Genomic DNA, 25,138 nt, shown 5'->3' with positions numbered 1-25,138 from the left:
TATCTGTACCCAGGGCTACCCACTCACCATGGCTCTCTGTCATTGCGGAAGAGAGAGTCACTCTGCCCACTGATGATCTGGCAGCTGCCGTACACACTTTAGACCCGGGAATATCCTGACCTGAGGGCAGGGTGTTTGTCTGAGCAGCTGTGAACCCCGCTGCTGTGACCTACCTCTCTTTGAGGCCAGTGCCCCGGTTATTCATTAACTTCCTTGGGTTAGCACCTGGCTACTCAAAGTATGGCTAGCAGCTGAGACGTCTCCAGGACTCACCCTGTTAGAAAAGCAGAATCTCAGGCCTCCCTCCTGACCCACCGAGACAGAAGCTGCAGCTTAACAAGACACTTTAGCTGGTTTGCGTGCGTATTAATGTTTGAGAAGCACCGGAGTAACAGATTCTGGCTTCGTGGGCCAGAGGGACCATCCCTGGGCTTTTTGAGTCATTTGCTTTGGATCCTAGCCCTGCTTCTGCAGAGGGATGAAATCCCCATTATCTCCTTGGCCTTGGGTTCTCTACTCACAAATTACAGCTCACCTCAATTGGTGGTTGGGGGACAGGCTGGGATAATGGAAGAGGCTGTGCTTGGGAGGTAACAGCAGTTAGATAAATGAGCGAAATGATGGCTATTCATCCGCCGAGTGGTCCCCACGGGGCAGAACTGTGAGAATGCTGTTCTCAATTACCCAGCAGCTCCTCTGGTCTCTCTCTAGTGACACAGTCTGGACGATTATTCAGAGCAGGTGAGACCTTTCAGACTTTTATTGTGCCGAGCACAGGTTCTGTAGCTGGGGATATCCGAACACAGATATCCCCTGTCCAGGTGTGGCCGAGGTCTCAGTGGCACCCAAACTGAAACCACATCTCGGTCATCACCAAGAAACCCAAGCACAAATTATGTTCAGAAAACTCAATCTGTATACATTTGGGCCATAAAATGCTGAGGTTTTATGTAAGGCATAAAAATGTTCTTTAATGGGACAGAAACTGCAAACCACCATTTTATTACGTCCCATAAAAGCCAAAAGGGTTATGATCTTACAGGCAGAGCAGATGGTAGGTTGCTGCTAGATTTCTCAGTGCTGTGGTTAATCAAGGAATGACTCAAGGGTACACACGGAACACATAATGATACCACAATTAAGGTAATAATTGAGGTTGGGAAGAAATACGTGCTGCGCCAGACAAGTAACAGTACTGATATTCGCTGTTCTGCGAAGTCACCTCATTTCACGCCCCTTTTATACCCAGCTCCGATGTTTTCCTCCGCTACTGACATGCCCTTGGCTCCAACATGGTTCTGTTTGCCAAAGGGAATGATGATGGTCATTGGATTCTTGGCAGGGACCTCCACTTACCTGTCCGTTCTCACTTGCTTGACTCTCTGACAACTCATAGGGCGGAGGCACGAAATACATTTTGGCTCTTGGGAAGCCGGGAATTATGTTGCTAAGCTGAAATCCAAACATCACCAGCCAGCTTTTCACGTCTACGGTGGAAACGAAAATAAAGATTTCTGAAATCACGATGGATGGAAAGCCAGAGAGGATCTTGGAGACAGAACAAAATAAAATGGGGGGTTGTGTATGGAGTCCAGCAGGAGAGGGAGGCAAGAGCCTGTGAAGGTCTCCTGGCCTGGACCCAGAGCTTCTTACCCGGGTTCTCGGAAGTAGATGCCCGTCCAAACTTGGTCAGTTGACCCCCACTCACCCCTCCCCATGTGGTGATTTAGGACAGTGCTGGAGTAAGATAGATCTACTTTCGATGCCCTTGCTGTGTGACCTTGGGCAAGTTCCTGGCCCTCTCTCAGCTTCAGGTTCCTCAGATATGAATTGGGATAATAACTGTACGAATCTCATTGGGCTGTCGTGAGGACTGATGGAAAAAATCCATGTCAAGGGCTTATCATAGTGCCTGGCACGTGGGTTGCTCAATAAATATGGACTCCTTCATTTGGCAAGTATTTAAGGGAGCATCTATTACGGGCCAGTTAATGTGCTTAGAGGCTAGAGACACAACGACTGGCTACATGCAGACGTGATGATTAACACTGTGCAGGACCTCGGTGTGTGTGTGTGGGGTGTTGCTGCACTGAGGCTGGCTCATTATAGAACGAGGATTCCCTGAGTGTATGGAACGCAGAGAGTCATCTGGCTCCTGAGACCCTTTCCTCAGGTATCTACTCTTCAAAGAGAGAGCTCTGCATGCTCAGAGTACGACTGCCATTCCTTGCTAGGGCTCAAGATTGCGTCAGTTCCACTGTCACTCTCTCCATCTCTGTTCCTGAATTCCTTCTTCGTAATTTCATTAGACAAGCAGTCGATCGTTCCAGCAGCCTGGCCTCTTATTTTTTGGGTGATCCTCCCCCTACTAACTCTCCTGCTTATCCTCTGGACCTTCTTATCATCAATAATTCTGATCCCCCCATGATCTCAATTTCATGTACATCACCCTCTGATCACCACCTGGACGTTCTCTAGTGTACTCCTTTTTGTAACCTGACACCCATACTCCCTGAGCCTCTCCTCTCCTTAGGACCTTCAACCTACCCCAAACTTCTTTTCCCTCCCTCAGCTTCTTGGTCTCTCTTCTCTTCTTACCTAGCACACATTCCATGGTCAATCATTAGAATTATTCCCTTGCGTATTATCTCAGATCCTTGCCCCTTTCTCACTTCATTACACCTGCTTGGTGGAATCACAATTTTGGTTAAATCATGGAAGGCTCTGCCTTTTCCATGTTTGTCCCTGTGCAGCTGAATGTGGCAGCAGAAAGGAATGTAACCACACTGACTGGCGTTACTTTAAATTCCTGTCAATGAACCCCAATTGTGCCTTCCTGCTCCCTGGCAATCTGACTACATCCCCTTCCTCCATTTAGTCCCTCTCCCATTCTCCTGGATGATTTTACCTCTTCTCATCTCGCCTAAAACCTCCCACACCTGCTTTCCCTTCTGCGCTCTAGCAGGTGACCTTAATTTCTAGTCTAAGAAAACTGATGAGGCGAGAGGGGAATGTCCCTAAACCCTCATCATATTTATCAGCCTACCAGCATCTGCACCCATATTCCCGCCTTCCTCCTGTTACTTTAGATGAGCTGTTGGAATCAACCCTCCACTTGTGCACCAGCTCACGTTCACTTTTGCCCACTCAGGGACAGCACTCCAGCAACTCCCTCTCTTCATGAATTTACTCCCTCTTCCAATGGATCAACCCCATCAGCATACAAACATGCCACTACAAATCCACCTTAAAAAATCCCTCTCTTGTCCCTCCTTCTCCCTTTAGCCACCACCCGTATCTCACCCTCTTTACAAGAATTTCTCAAACTCAAAATAATTTTCTAGACTCACTGACTCCCATTCATCTCCTCTGAATCAGGCTTTGCTCCCAAATACTCATTAAAACAGCTCTTGTCAAGGTCACACATGACCTCTGTGTTGCTAAGTCCAATGCTGATTGTGGTCCTCATCTTGTTTGACCTATCAGAAGTATCTGACAAGTTGAACACTCCTGTGTCTCTCTTTGTCTCGGCTTTCTGGACAGCACACTCTCTTGCCCCCCCTCACCTTTGTGGCCACACCTTGTCCCTCTTTGTTTCCTCCTCATCTCCCTACTCTGAATATCAGGAAGCCCTAGACTCAGTCTGTGAACTTCTTTTGCATTCTATCTACTCTTCCAAACACGGTGATCTTATCCAGCCTCAGGGCCCTCAATACCATTTACATGCGGATGCTGACTCCAAAATGTATGTCTCCATCCAGGACCTCTCCCTCAATTCCAAACTAGCGCATCGAATTACACTTCAGACTTCTATCCCAAACTGAACTCCTCATCTTCCTCTCCACACATGTTGCCATAGTCTTTTCCATCCCAGGTTATGGCAACTCCATCCTTCCAGCTACCATCCTTGGACCTCTTCCTTTTTCTCGCTCTCTATGTCTAAACCATCAGTAAAGCCTTTACTTTTTAAAAAAAATTGAGGTAAGTTTCACGTAACATAAAATTCACCATTTTAAACATTTTAACGTACACAATGCAGTGGCTTCTAGTACATTCACAATATTGTACAACCCTCATTTCTGTTGAATTCCAGAACATGTTCATCACCCCCAAAGAAACCGCATACCTGTTAGCAGTCATTCTGCATTCTCCTTTACCCTCAGTCCCTGAAAACCAACACTGCTTTCTGTCTCAATGGAGTTGCCTATTCTGGATATTTCATATAAAGGAAATCGTATAATATGTGGCCTTTCATGTCTGGCTTCTTTCATTTAGCACAATGTTTTCAAGGTTCATCCATGTTGTAGCCTATGTCAGTACTTCATTCATTTTTATGGCTGAACAATATTCTGTTATTTGGATATACCCCATGTTGTTTATTCATTCATCAGTTAATAGATATTTGGGTTGTTTACACCTTTATTTTTTACTCTTATGGATAATGCTATTATGAATATTCATGTACAAATTTATATTGATTTTTCTTCATTCACTGTCATCATTTTATTATTGTTATTTTAGGGTAGCATTTTAAAAAATGAAGTATAGTTGATTTACAATGTTGCATTTGTTTCAGGTGCACAGCAAAGTGATTCAGTTATACACATACGTACATATATATTCTTTATTTTTTATTTTTTGTTGGAGTATAGTTGATTTACAATGTGTTAGTTTCCAGTGTACAGCTGATTCAGTTACGCATGTACATATATCCATTCTTTTTCAGATTCTTTTCCCATATAGGTTATTCCAGAATATTGAGTAGAGTTCCCTGTGCTATATAGTAGGTCCCTGTTGATTATTTTATATATAGTAGTGTGTATATGTTAATCCCAAACTCCTAATTTATCCCTCCCCACCACATTTCCCCCTGGCAACCACAAGTCTGCTTTCGAAGTCTGTGAGTCTGTTTCTGTTTTGCAAAAAAGTTCATTTGTATCATTTTCTTTTAGATTCCACATATAAGTGATGTCATGAGATATTTGTCTTTCTCTGTCTGACTTACTTCACTTAGTACGATAATCTCTAGGTCCATCCATGTTGCTGCAAATGGCATTACTTCATTCTTTTTAATGGCCGAGTAATATTCCATTGTATATATGTACCACATCTTCTTTATCCATTCCTTTGTTGATGGACATTTGGGTTACTTCCATGTCTTGGCTATTGTAAACAGTGCTGCAGTGAACATTGAGGTGTGTGTATCTTTTTGAATTATGGTGTTCTCTGGATATATGCCCAGGAGTGGGATTGCTGGGCATATGGTAGTTCTATTTTTAGTTTTTTAAAGAACCTCCATACTGTTCTCCTAGTGGTCGTTCCAATTTACATTCCCACCAACAATGTAGGAGGGTTCCCTTTTTTCCACACCCTTTCCAGCATTTATTGTTTATAGGCTTTTCAACGATGGCCATTCTGACCTGTGTGAGGTGATTACCTCATTGTAGTTTTGATTTGCATTTCTCTAATAATTAATGATGTTGAGCATCTTTTTATGTGCTTTTTGGCCATCTGTATGTCTTCTTTGGAGAAATGTCTATTTAGATCTTCTGCCCATTTTTTGATTGGGTTGTTTGTTTCTTTGACATAGAGCTGCATGAGCTGTTTGTATATTTTGGAGATTAATCCCTTGTTGGTCACTACATTTGTAAATAATTTCTCCCATTCTGTAGGTCGTCTTTTCATTCTGTTTATGGTTTCCTTTGCTGTGCAAAAGCTTTTTAAGTTTAATTAGGTCCCATTTGTTTATTTTTGTTTTTATTTTCATTACTCTAGAAGGTGGATCCAAAAAGATCTTGCTGCGATTTATTTCAGATTGTTCTGCCTATGTTTTCCTCTAAGATTTTTATAGTATCTGGCCTTACATTTAGATCTTTGAACCATTTAAAGTTTATTTTTATGTATGGTGTTACAGAATGTTCTAATTTTATTTTTTTACATGTAGTTGTCCAGTTTTCCCAGCACCACTTATTGAAGAGACTATCTTTTCTCCATTGTTTATTCTTGCCTCCTTTGTCGGAGATTGACCATAGGTGCGTGGGTTTATATTTGGGCTTTCTATCCTGTTCCATTGATTTATATTTCTATTTTTGTGCCAGTACCATACTGTTTTGATTACTGTAGCTTTGTAGTATAGTTTGAGGTCAGGGAGTATGATTCCTCCGGCTCCATTTTTCTTTCTCAGGACTGCTTTGGCTATTTCGGGTCTTTTGTGTTTCCATACAAATTTTTTTTTTTTTTTGGTATGCAGGCCTCTCACTGTTGTGGCCTCTCCCATTGTGGAGCACAGGCTCCGGATGCGCAGGCTCAGTGGCCATGGCTCACGGGCCTAGCCACTCTGTGGCATGTGGGATCTTCCCGGATCGGGGCACGAACCCGTGTCTCCTGCGTCGGCAGGCGGACTCTCAACCACTGCGCCACCAGGGAAGCCCTCCATACAAATTTAAAAATTTTTTGTTCTTGTTCTCTAAAAATGCCATTGGTAATTTGATAGGAATTGCATTGAATCTTTAGATTGCCTGGGTAGTATAGTCATTTTCACAATATTCATTCTTCCAATCCAAGAACATGGTGTATCTTTCCATCTGTTTGTGTCATCTTTGATTTCTTTCATCAACATCTTATAGTTTTCAGACTACAGGTCTTTTGCCTCTTTAGGTAGATTTATTCCTAGGTATTTTATTCCTTTTGAAGTGATGGTAAATGGGATTGTTTCCTTAATTTCTCTTTCTGATCTTTCATTGCTAATGTATAGGAATGCAACAGATTTCTGTGTATTAATTTTGTATTCTGCAAATTTACCAAATTCATTGATGAGCTCTAGTAGTTTTCTGGTAGCATCTTTAGGATGTTTGCCATTGTGGCTGGAAAAGATGCTTGATATGATTTCAGTTTTCTTAAATTTATTGAGGCTTGCTTTGTGGCCCAAGATGTGATCTATCCTGGAGAATGTTCTGTGTGTACTTGAGAAGAATGTGTATTCTGCTGCTTTCAGGTGGAAGGTTCTATAAATATCAAGTCCATCTGGTCTAATGTGTCATTTAAGGCCTGTGTTTCCTTATTGATTTTCTGTCTGGATGATCTGTCCATTGATGAAAGTGGGGTTTTAAAGTCCCCCACTATTATTGTGTTACTGTTGATTCTCCTTTTATGGCTGTTAGTATTTGCCTTATATTTTGAGGTGCTCCTCTGCTGGGTGCATATATATTTACAATTGTTATATCTTCTTCTTGGATTGATCCCTGGATCATTATGTAGTGTCCTTCTTCATCTCTCATAACAGTCTTTATTTTAAAGTCTATTTTGTCTGATATTGATTCTCCAGCTTTCTTTTGATTTCTATTTGCATGGAATACCCTTTTCCACCTCCTCACTTTCAGTCTGTATGTGTCTCTAGATCTGAAGTGGGTCTCTTGTAGACAGCAAATATCCGGGTCTTGTTTTTGTATCCATTGAGCCAGTCTATGTCTTTTGGTTGGAGCATTTACTCCATTTACATTTAAGGTAATTTTCGATATGTATGTTTTTATTGCCGTTTTGTTAATTGTTTTGGATTTGCTTTTGTAGGGCTTTTTTCTTCCCTTCCTCTTTTGTTCTGTCTCTTGTGATTTGATAACTATCTTTAGTGTTGTGTTTGGATTGCTTTGTGTGTGTGTGTGTGTGTGTGTGTGTGTGTGTGTGTGTGTATCTATTGTAGATTTTTGGTTTGCAGTTCCCATGAGGTTTTGATATAGAAGTCTATATGTATACAAGATTGTTTAAGTTGCTGGTCTTCTAATTTCCAATGCATTTACAATATCCTGTATTTGTACTCTGCTCTTCTCATGACTGTTGGTTTTGATATCATTTTTGTATGTGGATGATTTCCTACCCTTACTTTACGTTTGCCTTTACCAGTGAGCTTTCCCATTTGTAATTTTCTTGTTTTTAGTTGTGGCCTTCTTTTCCGCCTAGAGAAGTTCTTTTAGGATTTGTTGTAAAGCTGATTTGGTGGTGCTGAATTCTCTTAGCTTTTGCTTGTCTGTAAACCTTTTACTTTATCCATTGAATCTGAGCAAGAGCCTTGCTGGGTAGAGTCTTCTTGGTTGTAGGTTTTTCCCTTTCATCACTTTAAATATATTGTGCCACTCCCTTCTGGCCTGCAGTGTTTCTGCTGAAAAATCAGCTGATAGTCTTATGGGGATTCCCTTGTATGTTATTTGTTGCTTTTCCCTTGTTGTTAATATTTTTTCTTTGTCTTTCATTTTTGTCATTGATTAATATGTCTTGGCATGTTCCTCCTTGGGTTTATCTTGTGTGGGACTCTGCACTTCCTGGACTTGAACGAGTGTTTACTTTCTCATGTTAGGGGAGTTTTTGGCTATAATCTCTTCAAATATTTTCTTGGGCCCTTTCTCTCTCTCTTCTCCTTCTGGGACCTCTATAATATGAATGTTGGTGTGTTTAATGTTGTCCCAGAGGTCTCTGAGACTGTTCTCATTTCTTTTCATTCTTTTTTCTTTATTCTATTCCACGGCAATGATTTCCAGCACTCTCTTCCAGCTCACTGATTAGTCCTTCTGCCTCATTTATTCTGCTTTTGATTCCTTCTAGTGTATTTTTCATTTCAGTTATTGTATTGTTCATCTCTGTTTGTTCTTTAAATCTTCTAGGTCTTTGTTAAACATTTTTTGTATTTCCTCAGTCTGTGCCTCTATTCTTTTTCCAAGATCTTGGATCATCTTTACTATCATTACTCTGAATTCTTTTTCAGGTAGATTGCCTATCTCCACTTCACTTACTTGTTCTTCTGGGTTTTAATCTTGTTCCTTCGTCTGAAACATATTTCTCTGCTGTCTCATTTTGTCTGACTTCCTGTGTTTGTGGTCTCCTTTCTGCAGGCTGCAGGTTCGTAGTTCCTCCTTCTTCTGGTGTCTGCTCTCTGGTGGCTGAGGTTGGTCCAGAGGCTTGTGTAGGCTTCCTGGTGGGAGGGACTGATGCCTGCACACTGGTGGTTGGAGCTGGGCTTGTCCCTCTGGTGGGCAGGGCTGTGTCAAGGGATATATTTTTAGGTGGCTGTGAGCTCAGTACAACTTTAGGCAGCCTGTCTGCTGATGGGTGGGGCTGTGTTCTGTCCCCCACCCCACTGGTTGTCTGGCCTGAGGCGTCCCAGCACTGGAGCCTGCAGGCTGTTGGGTGGGGCCAGGTCTTGGTGCCAAAATGGTGACCTTTGGGAGAGCTCACACCAATTAATATTCCCTGGGACCTCCACCACCAGTGTTCCTGCCCCCACAGTGAGCCACAGCCAACTGCCGCCTCCCCAGGAGACCCTCCAAGACCAGTAGGTAGGTCTAGCCCAGGCTCCTATGGAGTCACTGCTTTGTGCTGGGCCCAGTGCATGTGAAATCTTGTGTGCATCCTCCAAGAGTGGAGTCTCTTTTTCCTCCAGTCCTGTGGAGCTCCTGCACTCAAGCTCCTCTGGCCTTCCAAGTCAAATGCTCTGGGGCTCCTCCTCCTGTTGCCAGATCCTCAGGCTGGGGAGCCTGACATGGGGCTCAGAAGTCACTCCTGTGGGAGAACCTCTGCAATATAATTATTTTCCAGTTCATGGGTTGCCCACCCAGCAGGTATGGGATTTGATTATAGAGTGAAAGCACTCCTTCTCCTGTCTCATTGTGACCTCTTCTTTGTCTTTGGTAGGTAAAATATCTTTTTTGTTGATGGTTGTTCAGCAGTTGTGATTTTGGTGTTCAGTGGTTAGTTGTGATTTTGGTGTTTTCATGAGAAGAAGTGAGCGTAAGTCCTTCTACTCTGCCATCTTGACTGGAATCGAGGGGCTCTACATATATATTCTTTTTCAAGTTCTTTTCCATTATAGCTGATTACAAAATATTGAATATAGTTCCCTGTGCAATACAGCTGGTCCTTTTTGTGTATCTATTTTATATATAGTAGTGTGTATCTGTTAATCTCAAACTCCTAATTTATCCCGCCCTCCTCCCTTCCCCTTTGGTAACCATAAGTTTTTTTCTCTGTCTGTGAGTTTGTTTCTGTTTTTAAATAACTTAATTTGTACTATTTTTTAGATTCTACATATAAGTGATATAATATTTGTCTTTCTCTCTGATTTTTTCACTTAGTATGATAATCTCTAGGTCCATTCATATTGCTGCAAATGGCATTATTTCATTCTTTTTTATGGCTGAGTAATATTCCATTGTATATATATGCCACATCTTTATCCATTTATCTGTTGATGGGCTTAGGTTGCTTCCACGTCTTGGCTATTGTAAATAGTGCTTCTATGAACATTGGGGTGCATGTATCTTTCTGAGTTATAGTTTCATCTTTTCTGGATATATGCCCAGGAGTGGGATTGCTGGATCATATGGTAGTTCTATTTTTAGTTATTTTAGGAACCTCCATACTGTTCTCCATAGTCGTTACACCCGTTTTCATCCTTGCCAACAGTGTAGGATGGTTCCCTTTTTTCCACACCCTCTCCAGCATTTATTATTTGTAGACTTTCTGATGATGGTACAAACTGATGTTTGAAAACCTCTTTTCAGTTCTCTTGTGTATACACCTAGGTGTGGAATTGCTGGGTCCTATGGTTAAATCCTTTACTTTCACTTTGTTTTTTTTTTTTTTTTTTTGGCAGTACACGGGCCTCTCACTGTTGTGGCCTCTCCCGTTGCGGAGCACAGGCTCCGGACGCACAGGCTCAGCAGCCATGGCTCACGGGCCCAGCCGCTCTGCGGCATGTGGGATCTTCCCAGACTGGGGCACAAACCCGTGTCCCCTGCATTGGCAGGTGGACTCTCAACCACTGCGCCACCAGGGAAGCCCTACTTTCACTTTTAAAATAGACCAGAATCTGTGTCCACTTCTCACCACTTCCACCACCTCAGCCCTGGCCCATCATCTCTTGCCTTGATTTCTAACTGGCCTCCCTGCTTTCACCTCTGTGCTCCACATACCTTGTATGCTCCACATACCTTTAGACATGGAAAAGGCCCTTACCATTCCTTTACTCGTAACACTCCAGCGATCCCCCATTTCTCTCAATGAAAAAGTGAAAGTCCTTCTAATGGTCTCTAAGGACACTTGCCCATGATCTCTCTGACCTCGTCTTCTCCTCCTCTCTCTCTCTTGCTCACTCAGCTCCAGCCTCTGTGCTGTTTCTTGAACATGCCAGGTGCACATTCATCTCGGAGCCTTTATACAGGCAAGCGCTCTGCCTGGAGTGTGCTTCCCTGAAGGTATCTTCTGGCTGTCTCACTCTTCCCTTTTTCAAGTCTTGCTCAGATGTTGCCTCCAATAAGGCCAACTTCATGTTTAACCCCTGCCTGTTCCCACCCCCAGCAATCCCAAGTCCCCTTCCTCCACTCATGCCCCCACCCCCAAAACAGTTACCACGCTTGAACATATGTCTCATTTGGGCATTTATTACATTTATTGTTTATTGTCTGTCTCCCTCACTGAGAATGTAAGCTCCATCAGGACATGGAGTTAAAAAATCTGTTTCATTCACTGATGTCTCCCCAGGCCTGGCACAAAATAGGTGCTCAATAAGTATCCATGGAGTGGATGAACAAACACTGACTATATGTGGCAAAAGCCACCCTGAGTAGTGTGTGTGACAGAGGAACTACCTGTACCTGCTTGAGAAGATGCTTCTGAAGGGGCTGAGTAAGGTCTACCCACCTCCTGCCCTGGGACTGCTATGAGGGGTTTAATGCTGACGTCACTACTAAACATACAGGCCTAGAAGACTCTCTAATGAGAGGGACTCTGGAATCCACAGTGTGTCCATCAGCCTTAGGCACAAACAAGTTCCTTGAATGACGTGGCAAGTACACGTATTAGTGATAGCCCATTTAAGAGTCATTTAACATCAATAATCATCAGAAAGATGCAAATAAAAGCCACAGTGAGATAGTACCACACACCTGTCAGAATCACTGTCACCAAAAAGACAAGAAACAGTAAGTGTTGGTGAAGATGTGGAGAAAAGGGACCTCTCGTGCAGTGTTGTTGGGAATGTGAATTGGTGTAGCCACTATGGAAAACAGTATGGAGGGTCCTCAAAAATTAAAAATACAACTACCATATGATCCAGCAATTCCATTCCTGGGTATTTATCCAAAGAAAACACTAATTTGAAAAGATATATGCAACCCCATGTTCATTGTAGCATTATTTACAATAGCCAACATATGGAACCTAAGTGTCCATGGACAGAGGAATGGATAAAGAAGCTGTGGTATATATACATATATAATGGAACATTACTCAGCTATAAAAAAGAGTGAAATCTTGCCATTTGTGACAACATGGATGGACCTGGAGGAGATTCTAAGTGAAAGAAGTTACAGAAAGACAAATAACATATGTTTTCACTTAAATGTGGACTCTAAAAAACAAAACTAATGAACAAATGTAACAAAACAAACAGACTCAGATACAGAGGACAAACAGGTGGTTGCCAGAGGGGAGGTGGGTTGGGAAATGGGCTAAATAGGTGAAGGGGATTAAAAGCTACAACTACCAGTTATAAATAGGTCACAGGGATGTAATGTACAACTCAGGGAATATAGTCAGTAGTACTGTAATAACTTTTGTGCATAATCTATAAAAATATTGAATCACTATCTTATACACCTGAAGCTAATGTAATATTGTACGTCAACTATACGTCAATAGAAAACGTCATTTAAGAATACAGGTTTGAAATTGCCCTAAAAAGTGTGTCAGCATCAAGCAGACAGAAGCCTCGCTTTAGTCTAGCAATGATCATATATCCACAGAGCACCTCTGTGCAAAGTAGGTGGTGAATGCTGTGCAGTGCGGTTACCAAACTTCGGGTATTCATGGTTACCCGTCATGATCACCTGTCGTGGTTGTTTTGCCATATCCAGGGATCACCTGTACTTGTTTTGCTTTGTCTACTTAAGCAAATCCATTATAAAAAAGAAACTTTCTGTCACTACCATAAGTGGGAGAGCACCCTCACTTGATGCAAACAGAAACTAACTGTAAAATTAAAACAAAACAACGCAATTAAGCTGGAGCATGATTTTGTTACCTGCTACCAGGGGAGTCTTAGACCTGCTCTCTCTGTTAAAAAGGGAGGTGAGAAGTGTTAATGAGGTGTTACATACACACCAGCATCAAGTGGAGGCTTTCTCCTCTGCCGAATTGAGAGAATAAAAAGATCACTGAAGAGAAACTAACTTTCCCCATCTGTGTTTTCATGTTATTTAATACCTCATCTGAACAACATATAAACTCATCCCATCTTTCACCAGGGATATGGAGGGAATCCCAAGAAAGGCAAGAGAGAGGTCTTTGCCCTCAACAGACTCTCCCCAGCGTGATCTTTCCCCTGCAGGGATCCCTCCCTAGTCTCCAGGAGATGATGTTAAGAACCTCCTGCCTTTGGGACCAGACATTTTAATGGCTGCTCCCATGAACAGTAATAGTTCATGCCATCTATCTGTTCTATCTTTAATTTTTTTTTTTTTGCGGTACGCGGGCCTCTCACTGTTGTGGCCTCTCCCGTTGCGGAGCACAGGCTCCGGACACGCAGGCTCAGCGGCCATGGCTCACGGGCCCAGCCGCTCCGCGGCATGTGGGATCCTCCCAGACCGGGGCACGAACCCGTGTCCCCTGCATCGGCAGGCGGACTCTCAACCACTGCGCCACCAGGGAAGCCCCAATCTGTTCTATCTTTTTAAGTTTCTAACATGGCTTGGTTTCCAAGTCTAACTCTCTTCTGAAATGTTTCTTCAAGTTGCTTGTCTCCTCCATCCTGCAGAAGGCACTTCTGGCATCACACAAACACCCCTCCTCCTTTCAAAGTCACTGGCTGTCTCAGGTGACAGCCTCCCTAAACAATCTGTCGAGAAGGAGTCCGTGAGGTAGGAGTGGCAATGTGGCTCCCCCGCCTCATGTTCTTCACAGCACGGGCAGCTGAAGCCCGTGCGCTCTCTCTAACACACACTGTCCGCGCAGCAGCCTAGGTGGTAAGTGCAGAGAGAGAAGAGAGTAAAGCAAGAAGGAGGTTGGGCCTCCCTCCTCACTTAGGGAAATCAAACTCCACAAAATCCAACTTCACGCTCATGTGTGCCTGGGGGTCTGTAAGCCCAGAGAACAGCCGGGGAGAAGCCAACCCGAGTCATCGTGGGTGACATATGGGAGGTTTGCTTAACTCCAAATTTGGGGTTTCAGATTTGCCAAAGCAATGCCACTCAGAGCAGAGTTGGGATCTGTTTCAGGGTGGAGCTGGAGACCCCTGGGAACCCCAGAGAATTACACAAAGGTGGTAATTTCACTCCTCACCTACAAACTCCCCGTCTCCAAGTGCATAGCTGCTTATAAGTAACAAATGCATTCCTACCATTGATAAGCCTTTGCCCAGGGCTAGGTGCCTTATGTGTCATGATTCACTTACTTTTCACAGCACTACAGGGTGAGTGCTTTTACTGGCACGATGCTGCCAATGAAGAAACTAAGGCTCAGAAAGTTTAAGACATTTGTAGAGGTCACACAGCAAGTGATTGGCAAGGCCAGAATTGGTGTCTGGAGATGTATTCAGGTTCTAATATCAGAAGGAACCGGCTTGCGGACGGGCCAGGCTTGGGCCTGAGCACAGGTCTTGGTTTGCCCAGGACTGAGGAGTTTCCTGGGACTCGCTGTCACTGGAAAAGCCCAGGGCACTGCAGGCTGTTGGGGAGAGGGTCTGTATCTCTCAGTCTGTCTTTTATATCCTTTCCTCTAGTATCTTTCGTATCACAGATATATCAATCATCAATATATTACCTTAAACAATAACTGGTAAAACGGGTGCAGCTTTAGAGCCCGTGAGTGGGAAAGGAATCACTTCTTGCCCTCCCTTACCCCTGCTTGGTAGTTACAGCTGTGTCCAGCCCAGATGTCTTTGAGCTCCTAACGGGTATTCTCTGCTGCTCTCCTTTGTGCCAGCATTTTGGGGGAGGAAACAGCCTCCTCCAGCCTCAGGAGCTGTCTCTTGCATTCAGAGAGCTCTGTTTCCAAACAGCAAAGATTCTCTTGAGCACCAGAGAGAGAGTAGTTCTGTTCACTGTGCTCCTGCCAACTACATCTTAATTCCTTCTTAAATTGTGAGCTGCAAGTTCAGCCACTCTGCTCATCTCCTACAATGCAAATCAAGACGCATATAGATGGGTTTACAGATTAGCCAACATCCGAATGGCGGAGAATGATTTGGTGTTCTCTTCTGGGGTGCAGTCTCCAGGGCTCATCTCACGTTGAGCGGCAGCAGGTGTGGGCTTGTGCCTGGTCCTGCTCTCTTCACCCAGCCCCTCTTACTTTGCTTTGACTGCAGACATCAGCTCTATGCATGTAGCTTCTCTAACATTACCTTTTATTTTAGACTCTTTCTAATGTTTTCTGGATTCAGTTTTGTTGGACTTAGTTCAACTTGATTTGATGCCCATTTATTGAGTCTCCATGAAGCACTGGAATGAGGAAAGCCGTCTTGCTATTCAGAAAACTCTAATTTCTCTTTGTCTCTTCAGGAGAACCAGGAGAGTAACTGAGGGGGTCAGTGAGGCACACGGTGCTCTGCGAGTGATTTTGTTTGGGTCTTGGCAGCTGTAGGTGTGTGTTCATCCCACGCTGAGGACTTTCTATTTGCCTCTGGCTGATTCACCCCTAAGGTATCCAGTGCCAAGCCAGGCTCTGGGAAGCACATTCTTGCAGGGCGGGGCCTTCTTCTCCTATGGCTGAGATAGACATGGGCTGCCTCCCCATTCACATTGTTTCCTTTGTCTGGAATATGCTTCCTCTTCCTCCCCCACTTCATAATGGCCTCTGCTCAAATGCCACCTATCTGTGAGTGCCCTAAATAGACAAGACACTTCCCACCACTCTCTAACTCTTTACCTATTTCATTTACCTTCCCTGCTTTATCATTATCTGAAACTATATACATATGGGTATGTACTTTCCTGAGAGGTCCTTTAATTTGAAACTACAGTGAACTGGGGGGGGGAAACAAACCCTGCCAAGCCCTGGGGAAGAGAGGGCGCCCTGGCAGAGTAGCATGGCAGGGCCTCCTGACGAGGCACACTGGGGAGACCAGGAGGGAACTAGCTTGGCCAAAACTCCTGCACTCCAAAGGCAGCAGCTGCTTCGGTTGTAGGAGGATGCTGGGTTCAACTTCAAAGGCTCTGGAACTTGTCAGTGAGGCATAGCAGGGCCACAAGTTGACCTTTAGGGTCATCTATTTCTTTCTGCAACATGGAGCACTGAGGGCAGCACTGTGTTCCAAGGAGCTGCTGCTTTCTTTCCAATCTTGGGGGTGGACAAGTGATCCCTGGCCACCTGAGGGTAGGGACCCCTTGGGCTTGATGCTTCCTTGGCTCATGGCCAAGAGCTGTGAGTTTCCTGAACTTGGAGGGGGCTTGGAATTGGGGTCCCCATTGTTACTCCTCTACAATGCATGTACAGGTGAGATGGCTCCAGGTTCCTTGCTGAAAGTTGGTATTTTTCCTCCCATCCATCCATCCATCCATCCATCCAGATTTCCTTGCTTATCTCCCTGAAGATAGGGACTCTATCTTGCTCTCCACTGCATCTCTAGTACTTATGTATTAGATGAAAATATCCGTGAATAGGTGGATGGATGGAGATGGATGGAAATAGATGGATAGGGACCCCCCTCCTTTTACCAGTTTCTCACTTATCATGAGGAAGTAGATTATTTGCCCTCCTTGGCCCCTCTATCCACACCCATCTCCAAGCTTCCTTTGTCCTTTTGACTTTTGCTTATAGTCTTTCTTCAGCCTTCAGAAATAGCTCATTTCTGCCAAACAAGATCCCCCTCATCCTTCAGGCCCAGTTTGACACGGGGCTCTTCTGTACTATGTCAAAATTTTCAAATCTGAAGTCATCTGCATGTGTGCCTCACACACACACACACACACACCACTTTGAGAGAAGAGTGTTTGTCTTGCTTATCATTGTATCCCCAGAATGTAGCATGCTGGCCCACTATAAATGCTTGTTAAATAAATAACTGAACAAACACCTATATGGTAGCACAGACTTAATTCTGCTTTGCATTATCATTGGTTATTTGTATTTGTATCTCACCAGCCTGGTTGTGAGGTCAGGAACTGGGTCACAGTCATTTCAGTACCTATTCTCATTCATTGCTTCACTAGTAATGGTGATGTTAATAACATGAGCAGATACCCTTTTGTGAACATCCTTGGTCTAAGTGCCAGGCACTAAACTTTACCTACATAAGTTCATCTCCTTACAATCACTCTGTGAGATGATTCTGTTAGTGCCCTTTTGCAGAGAAGGAAACTACAACTCAGAGATACTGGACAACTAGCCCAAGGTCCTTCAGCTTATAAATAGAAGAGAGAGAACTTGCATCAGTTACTTCTGAGACCAGAGTCCCATTCTTTCCCCCTTCATAAGGCTGCTTTCCTCTTTTGGGGTAGTAAGGGCTCTTGTAAAAGTTATTTCAATTGAATGGACTTGAAAGTGGTCAGGACATGTTCAAATAGACCTGATGATTGCTCTGTACTGCTGACACTTGACTGCTCTAGATCCTGTACTGCCGGTGTACACAGCCCTTCAGGATTCTCCTAGCATCAGACATAAGACCTTGTTTTGAAATCCCCGGCAGTCTACTGGGACCACCACCCCACGGGGAGCCACTGCCAAACTGAGGTGGCCAGGTCCTCACCTGTCACGTAGTTCTTCAAATCCAGCTCATTGCTGAGAGGATTGTTGCTCTTGAACATATACAGGTTAAAGGGGGCCGGCTCCTTGCCCACATTTTTCCACATGGTATAGTCCGGAGAGGTCCATCGTCCCGCCAGCACGTCATAATCACGCTGCGTGAAGTGGACCAGCTTGGTCAGGGGATCGTAGAGTCCCCCATGGAAGCCAATGACCATCTGGAAGTCAGGGTTGGAGTCGTAATAAATCTCCCCGTAGGCGGTGTACTGCAGCTGCTTGATCATGAGACCATTGATGCTGAACACAGCCAGGGGAGTCCCTGTGTTATCTGAGGCAACATAGTACTCCTCCCCACTGCTGCTCTCCATGGCAAAGAGGTGACCTTGGAGGTCATAGTAGAGCGAGGTTATCTCCGAGTTGGAGTGATTATAGACATGGGTGATGCGAGTCGGGTTGTGGAGGTCAGAGTAGAAATATTGCAGATGATGGCCCAGGTTGGTCTTGTAGGAAGCCCGCCGCCCCACACCATCATAGCGGTACTGGACACTCCAGCCACTGGCCTTGTTGTAGGCTCTCGTTAGAAGGCCCTTGGAGTTGTACTCAAAGATGTCAGCCCCTCGCTGGCACAGATAGCCATCGTCGTCAATTTTGTACTGCACGTCACCGAGCCTGGTTATCCGATCTCGGAGGTCGTAGCGCAAGGGCATGAGGCGCACGCTGTTCCCCGGGTTCAGCAAGTGGAGGTTCCCATTGAGGTCATAGCTGTAGCGCCAGGTCGGGCGGTCATTGACGGCCACGCTCTGGAGCTGCCCATCCCCATCATAGTCATAGGTGTACTTAGTGGTGTTGGCATAGGGCCCCAGTTTCAGCTCCCTCTTGATTACCCTGCCCATGCTGTCATACTGCACCGTCATCCAGTACATGAGGGACCGGAACATCTCGTACTGGACTTCCTTGATCCGCCCATGGGTGTCAAAGTGCTTGCTGAGGGTCATCACAGCCGTGGTGATGATCTGGTTGATATCATAATAGATGACTCCGAACTTGCCGAAGTGCTCCACTTTGCCAGAAATCTCATCATAGCGGTAGAGGTCAACAGGAAGGGGAGTCTCACTTATGACCGGCTTGATGCTTGCGATCCGGAAGCTGTTGTCGTGATAGGTGTATTCAAACCTGGCGTTGACCATGCCTTCCTCAGAGAACCTATAGATTTGCTTGTCCACAAGTGGGCCAATCTTCCGGTACCTGATGGTGCAGGAGAAGCCCCCACTTTGGAGGCTGACCATTTTTAAGACACCGGTGGTCTCATCATACCCGAAAGTGATGGCAGTACTGTCATAGACAATCTCTGATAGCTTGGAGAGTTTCCCATACTTGTAGAATACCTGGCGCCCAGTGCCTAAAAAGGATGTCTTTAGGATGCGGCCGTCATCACTGTAGTCAAAGATGACCGAAGCGTTGCTTTCAGGCGGGTTGTAAGTGTTGCGGATGTAGCCAATGGAGGTGTGGGTGGACATGCTGTGCCGGGCAACACTGGGCATGGTGACGGCATGGAGGCGTTCAGAGGAGTCGTACTCGAATATGTACTGACGCTGACTCTGAAGCAGGAGGACCATGGACTGGAGGAAGGAAAGGGGAAGGGAACACATGAGTTGGCCATTTAGGACCAAGTGCTCAAATGGACAGAATTTATTCCATTTCCCTAAATGGCAATTCAAAAGCTGTGAAGGATGGGGAAATTTAGACCAGAGATTATGGGTAAATTGATTTCATCGGGCATGCTACTTACTCTACGGATCATGGTGGCTACTTGGGAGAATGCTCCCCAAACTTTCACGTGCATGCGAAATACCCAGGGATCTGGTTAAAAGGCAAATTCTGATTCAGTAGTTCGGTGGGGGAGGGTGGTGGAGAGGTGGCCTGAGAATCTACTTTTGGAACAAACTCCCAGGTGATGCTGATGTTGCTTGGACCATAACTTTGAGTTGCAAGGGGTTTGAAGGACTGAGGTGAGAGGCACTGAGTTTGCCTCCAGGTTCAATGACAAGAAATCCTGAGACTGGTTAGAAATGACTGCTGCTGGCCCAGCAGGGGACAGGTGTGATACACATACTATGTTTGGGAACCACTGATTAAATCTAAGGAGAAACCACATCCTCCATTTAGAAGCTACCAAAAAGATTAAGTAACCCAGAATCATTGATTGTTTGGGGAAAGAATGGCCTCAAACTTGAAGCCGTGGAGAGATTCTTGCCTCCCCTGGTCAACCATTGTAGCATCTTATGGTGTAATGAGAACAGTATTCAGAAGGGATCGAAGAGACATCAGCCCCTTTACAGAGGAGGTAACAGCTCTATCTGCAAGTGACCGCTGTCGTGGAGAGGCAAGAAAGGAAGAAATGGAAATGGGCTTGTGTGGAGGTGAGTCCAGATGAGAGGCCCAGGCTGAGCAAGCCCCTGTCTGATGACTAGATGACCAGGGCAGCCTTTAAAAGTCTTGACTCGTGCCCTGAAGGCATCTCTTTTTACCGCTGCTACAACTGGACCTTTTCTGACGCGGAGACCTGAGTCTGCCGCTTGCAGACACAGGAAAATATATAGCAAGAATCCATTGGCTGGTTCAGCCAATAGGCCAAGTAGGGGAGGGTGCTGGTCTGCGTGCTCGAGTTTTACTTTAGGCAGAATTCCCTACCCTGATGGCTCAATTTCGGGCAAGGCAGAAATGAATCACTGCATTTCCAGTTCATAAGGAGTGATTAGCCACGCTGCCAGTGGGATGATTCTGTCCGTTTCAACAGCACTGTTATTTTGGGGTAAAAATCAGACAATCCACCCTTTTTGCCATTACTGAGTGTCTAGAACTTTTTTTTTTTTTTTTTTTTTTGCTTTTAATGGTAATAGTGCTGGGCTACGAATAACATTTTCCTTCAGATTTCCTCCCTCCCAGAGGGTGAGAGTGCGTGGGGAGCCCTGGTAGAGTCAAAGTGAAAATGTTACAATGTCTTATGGCAAAGCCTATCAGGTCAGCTTAAACAGAGAAGCATGAATGAGAGAGAGAGCTAGCCCCAGACGAGCGAGGGCAGCACATCCACCCACCTTGTCAAGGTAGGAATAGCTCCACACTTTCCCGTCGGCAAACATGCGGGACACAATCCGGCCTTGCTTGTCGATGTCTGTCCTCTCGCTCATGGCCCCGCGCTGAAGGCCAGCCAAGCGCCCATTGAAGAAATAGGAGACGTTGACAGCTGCCAGCCCACTGCTGGGGAGCCAGAGGAAGGGACGGCCCACCTGGTCATAAATGATCCTCAGGGTGAACTTCCGGTGATCATCGTAGATCTTCTCTGTCCGAATATTCCGGTCATAGTCAATGGACAAGAGATTTCTTCCATGGACCTAGGAAAACACAACGGGCCTGCTCTGAAAGACATCACCGGGGCATGTTAGCTCAGGCTTCTATGGAGGACACAGCTGGCGTGGCCAGGGCCTGTGTGTGTGCTGGAAGAAGAAATACCCTTGAAGTTATTTAGAGGAGTGCTTTCTAAACTCCTTCACGTCATAGTACACATAGGAAGTGGTCATTTCTGTAGGGTGCACTAGAATATAGCAAGGCTGCTAATGGCCAGAGATGACTGATCTGGGCATGGCTGCCATGAGCAGTTAGGTAGGCTGGGCACTGCACAGTTACAGGGGTGCCATCGTGTTGTAGAGAGTGTGAACGGGAAAAACTGGGCAGTGCACAAATTACATAGCCATACACAATAGCCCTGGGCCCTGAGGTTCTAACTGTCCTGCCTGGCCACCCTGGGAAGCAAGAGGATTTGTATATATTTGTATATATTTGTGTCAAATGATGAAGAGACTGTAAGGGACCCTAGAGGGTTCCACCCTGCGGCTTTGGAGGAGACAAGGGATAATTCTAACACGACAGGCACCTGTTATATTGGGAAGCAGCATTGTACCCAGGTAAAGAACTACATTTCACAGCTTCCTTTGGAGACTGGGGTGGCTAAAGTGATTTAAGTAGTAGTTGTTGGCTGGGTCTTCTGGGAACCTTAAAGGAAGCAGACTTAGCTAAGAAGTAGGCACCCTTTTGTTCTTCCCACTTTCCTTCTTTTCTTAGGTGGAATGTGGATGTGACCACCGGTGCTCCAGTATTCACTTTGTGAATATGGGGTGACATTGAGGATGTTAAACCTCAAAGATAATGGTTCATCCAGAGAAAAAGTCTAGATCCCTGTCAACATAGGTGTCTTCAAGATGACCTAGGTCATCTGTACCAGCCATGAATTGCTTCCCGCTAGACTCCTTTTAGATCATAAAAAATAATAAGCCTGTATCTTGTATAAGATACTGTTATTTCTCATTTATGTTACCAGCAGTTGAAACTAATCTAAACTGATAAACCCTTGATGCTTTGACAGGTACTGTGCTAGGTACTTTACATATCTGATCCCAGTTTAATTCTCACAACATAGGTAGAAATTATTTTATATATGGGCAATTACCCTCAGAGGCAGAGGCAGGATTTGAACCCAGGACCACCTGATTCCCCAAACCATTGCTGTTTTCATGGAGTCATCCCAGAAAAAAGGGGACAGAACATGTGAGATAAACGTTTAGGAAAAAAAAAAAAAAGCTAAGGCGTGGAAAGAGAATAAAGGTGGTGAGTTCTTGGGATTATAACGAAATCCAGGTTCAAGTGGAAGAGTCATATCATCAAACCTGCGCTAATTGGGAAGAATCGTCAAGAAAGCAGAGTGAGTGTGGTAGGATATTTTCAACAGGCCCAAAAGTTAATGCTGTCAGAATCACTGAAGATGTTGAAGATATGGTCTAAAGTTCCAGAGCAGACCACAGGCTGGCGTCAGAAAGATCACTTCCTCTGGAAACACAAGTTTGGACATACTGGGTTGCTTCATTTGGGAAAACAGCAGAAGGCCACCAAGATTCTTAATCCTATGTGTTTTAGAGTTTCAGTTCAAGACCTCGTTAACATTTTATTAGGCAGAATGAATACTGTGACAACAATGAGGAAGGATTTTCAGGATTTCCCCCACCATGCCTATGCATATCCCACCTCCTTGGCCATCCTTCTATTCTTCTATCCCTTTGCTTATTCTTTTCCCTTTTGCTTCTCTTTGCTGATAGCATACATCCCCCAGTGCATTTATTATTTATTGAACGTTAAATCTCTGCTCCTGTCAGGCATGGTGCCTGCTCTGGAATGCAAGGATGAGCAACACCAACAAAGCAACACGTCCCAAGAACTTACGATGGGCTCAGTGTGTTCTCAGCACTGCCCAGGTTTTATCTTGTTTAATCCTCACAACACTCCCAGGCAAGCACTATTATCCCCATTTTACATGCAAGGCACAGACAGGTTTAAGTGCCCTGCTCAAGCTTACACAAATAGTAAGTGGTGGAGCCAGGGTCCCAATCCTGAGCTCACTGTCTTCACCTCTAGGCTGTATCACCCCCTCTGACGAGTGGCTCTCCATCAGACGTGAAATTCTAAACTACCCGGGATACTCTCTAAAGCATGGCTGCAGGGCTGACTCCACAGCTGCTGAATCAGCCCCCCAGGGAATAGGAGCTGGGTGATTCCGAAGCATACTATTGGTTAAAATACACTTAGTGTGATATAAGGCCTTATCTTCAGTTACCTGGGGGAGACCAACAGACAAATCATATATCCGTAATACAATCGTGGGTGTATGTACGTATGTGTATGTATTTATAGTGCTATAACATGTATTCATCGGAGATGCTAACATGTAAATCAAATATACAAGCATGATTATCATTATAACAACTATCTTAGTATGTGAAGGTGCTAAGAATGCAGAAAAAACAGCATAGCGGGCAAGCACAGAAGATGGGTCCCCAACCTCAGACTGCTACCATTTAGGTTTGTCACTATTACTTAAAGCTATCGAGGCCTTTTGTCTCTTGGCCCAGGTGTACCAACCATAAAAAAGTAATAGGTGCTAATCATTAGCCATTGATCATTTAAGGTGGGATTTTATTTCCAAATTCATCATGTCCCTGGGAATGGGATTTTGTTATAGCGCTGATTTGAGCTAACTTCCTCCCCCGATTTTAATGAAATAATTGACATACATCATTGCATAAGTTTAAGGTGTACAGCATAATAATTTGACTTACATGTATGATGAAATGATTACCACATTAAGTTTGGTTAACATTCATCATCTCATATAGATATGAAAGAAAAAAAAAAAAGGAAAAAACACAAGATTTACCGTCCTCAACTTTTTTTTTTTTTTTTTTTTTTTTTTTTTTTTTTTTGCGGTACGCGGGCCTCTCACTGTTGTGGCCTCTCCCGTTGCGGAGCACAGGCTCCGGATGCACAGGCTCAGCGGCCGTGGCTCACAGGCCCAGCCGCTCCGCGGCATGTGGGATCCTCCTGAACCGGGGCACGAACCCGTGTCGCCTGCATTGGCAGGTGGACTCTCAACCACTGCACCACCAGGGAAGCCCCTCACAACTCTTTTTTTTTTTTTTCTTTTTGCGGTATGCGGGCCTCTCACTGTTGTGGCCTCTCCCGTTGCGGAGCACAGGCTCCGGACGCGCAGGCCCAGCGGCCATGGCTCACGGGCCCAGCCGCTCCGCGGCATATGGGATCCTCCCAGACCGGGGCACGAACCCGTATCCCCTGCATCGGCAGGCGGACTCTCAACCACTGCGCCACCAGGGAGGCCCCTTCACAACTTTTTTAATCAATGATTTTTATGTTTATTTTGAAAGTTAAGATAAAATTGACATGCAATATTATATTAGTTTCAGGTGTACAACATAGTGATTCAATATTGTATCTATTGTGAAATGATCACCATAATAAGACTAGTTAACATTAGTCACTGTACGTAGCTGTGAAATTTTTTTCTTGTGAGAACTTTTAAGATCTACTCTCTTAGCAACTTTCAGATACACAATACAGTATTAACTATAAGGGCCATGCTGTACATTACAACCCCATTACTCATTTATTTTGTAACTGGAAACTTGTGCCTTTTGACTCTCTTTTTCCATTGTACCCACCCCCACTCCTCACCTCTGTCAACCACCAATCTGTTCTCAGTACCTATGATCTTTTTTTTTTCTTCTTTTTAAAGATTCCACATGTAAGTGAGATCATATGGCATTTGTCTTTCTCTAACTTATTTCACTTAGTATAATGCCCTCAAGGTTCATCCATATCACAAATGGCAATATTTCATTCTTTTTTTTGGCAGAATAATATTCCATTTGTGTGTGTGTGTGTATGTATATTACATATATATATATATATATATCACATCTTCTTTACCCATTCATCCATTGATGGACACTTACATTGCTTTCATGTCTTGGCTATTGTAAATAATGCTGCAGTGAACACTGGGGTGCATATCTTT

General features: G+C 44.5%; 1 protein-coding gene and 1 long non-coding RNA gene across 12 annotated transcripts in view; one reads left to right on the top strand and one right to left on the bottom strand.

The window, feature by feature from the left end:
* Positions 1 to 25,138, bottom strand: part of TENM2 (teneurin transmembrane protein 2) — a 530,300-nt gene that overhangs the window by 2,391 nt on the left and 502,771 nt on the right. For all 11 annotated transcript variants that reach the window (XM_082622423.1, XM_082622416.1, XM_082622422.1 and 8 more), the window contains 3 exons: positions 20,817 to 21,113; positions 17,726 to 19,340; positions 1,357 to 1,487 (listed from right to left, as the gene is read on the bottom strand). In XM_082622423.1, the coding sequence (XP_082478549.1) occupies positions 1,357 to 1,487; positions 17,726 to 19,340; positions 20,817 to 21,113 (2,043 nt within the window). The remainder of the gene's footprint in view (positions 1 to 1,356; positions 1,488 to 17,725; positions 19,341 to 20,816; positions 21,114 to 25,138) is intronic.
* LOC309804817 overlaps positions 1 to 25,138 on the top strand; it is a 52,857-nt gene that overhangs the window by 5,927 nt on the left and 21,792 nt on the right. The window lies entirely within an intron of this gene.

The sequence above is a fragment of the Mesoplodon mirus genome (assembly GCF_964341445.2).
Source record: "Mesoplodon mirus genome assembly, chromosome: 5".
Classification (NCBI taxonomy): Eukaryota; Metazoa; Chordata; class Mammalia; order Artiodactyla; family Ziphiidae; genus Mesoplodon; species Mesoplodon mirus.
This window is presented reverse-complemented; position numbering and strand designations above follow the sequence as displayed.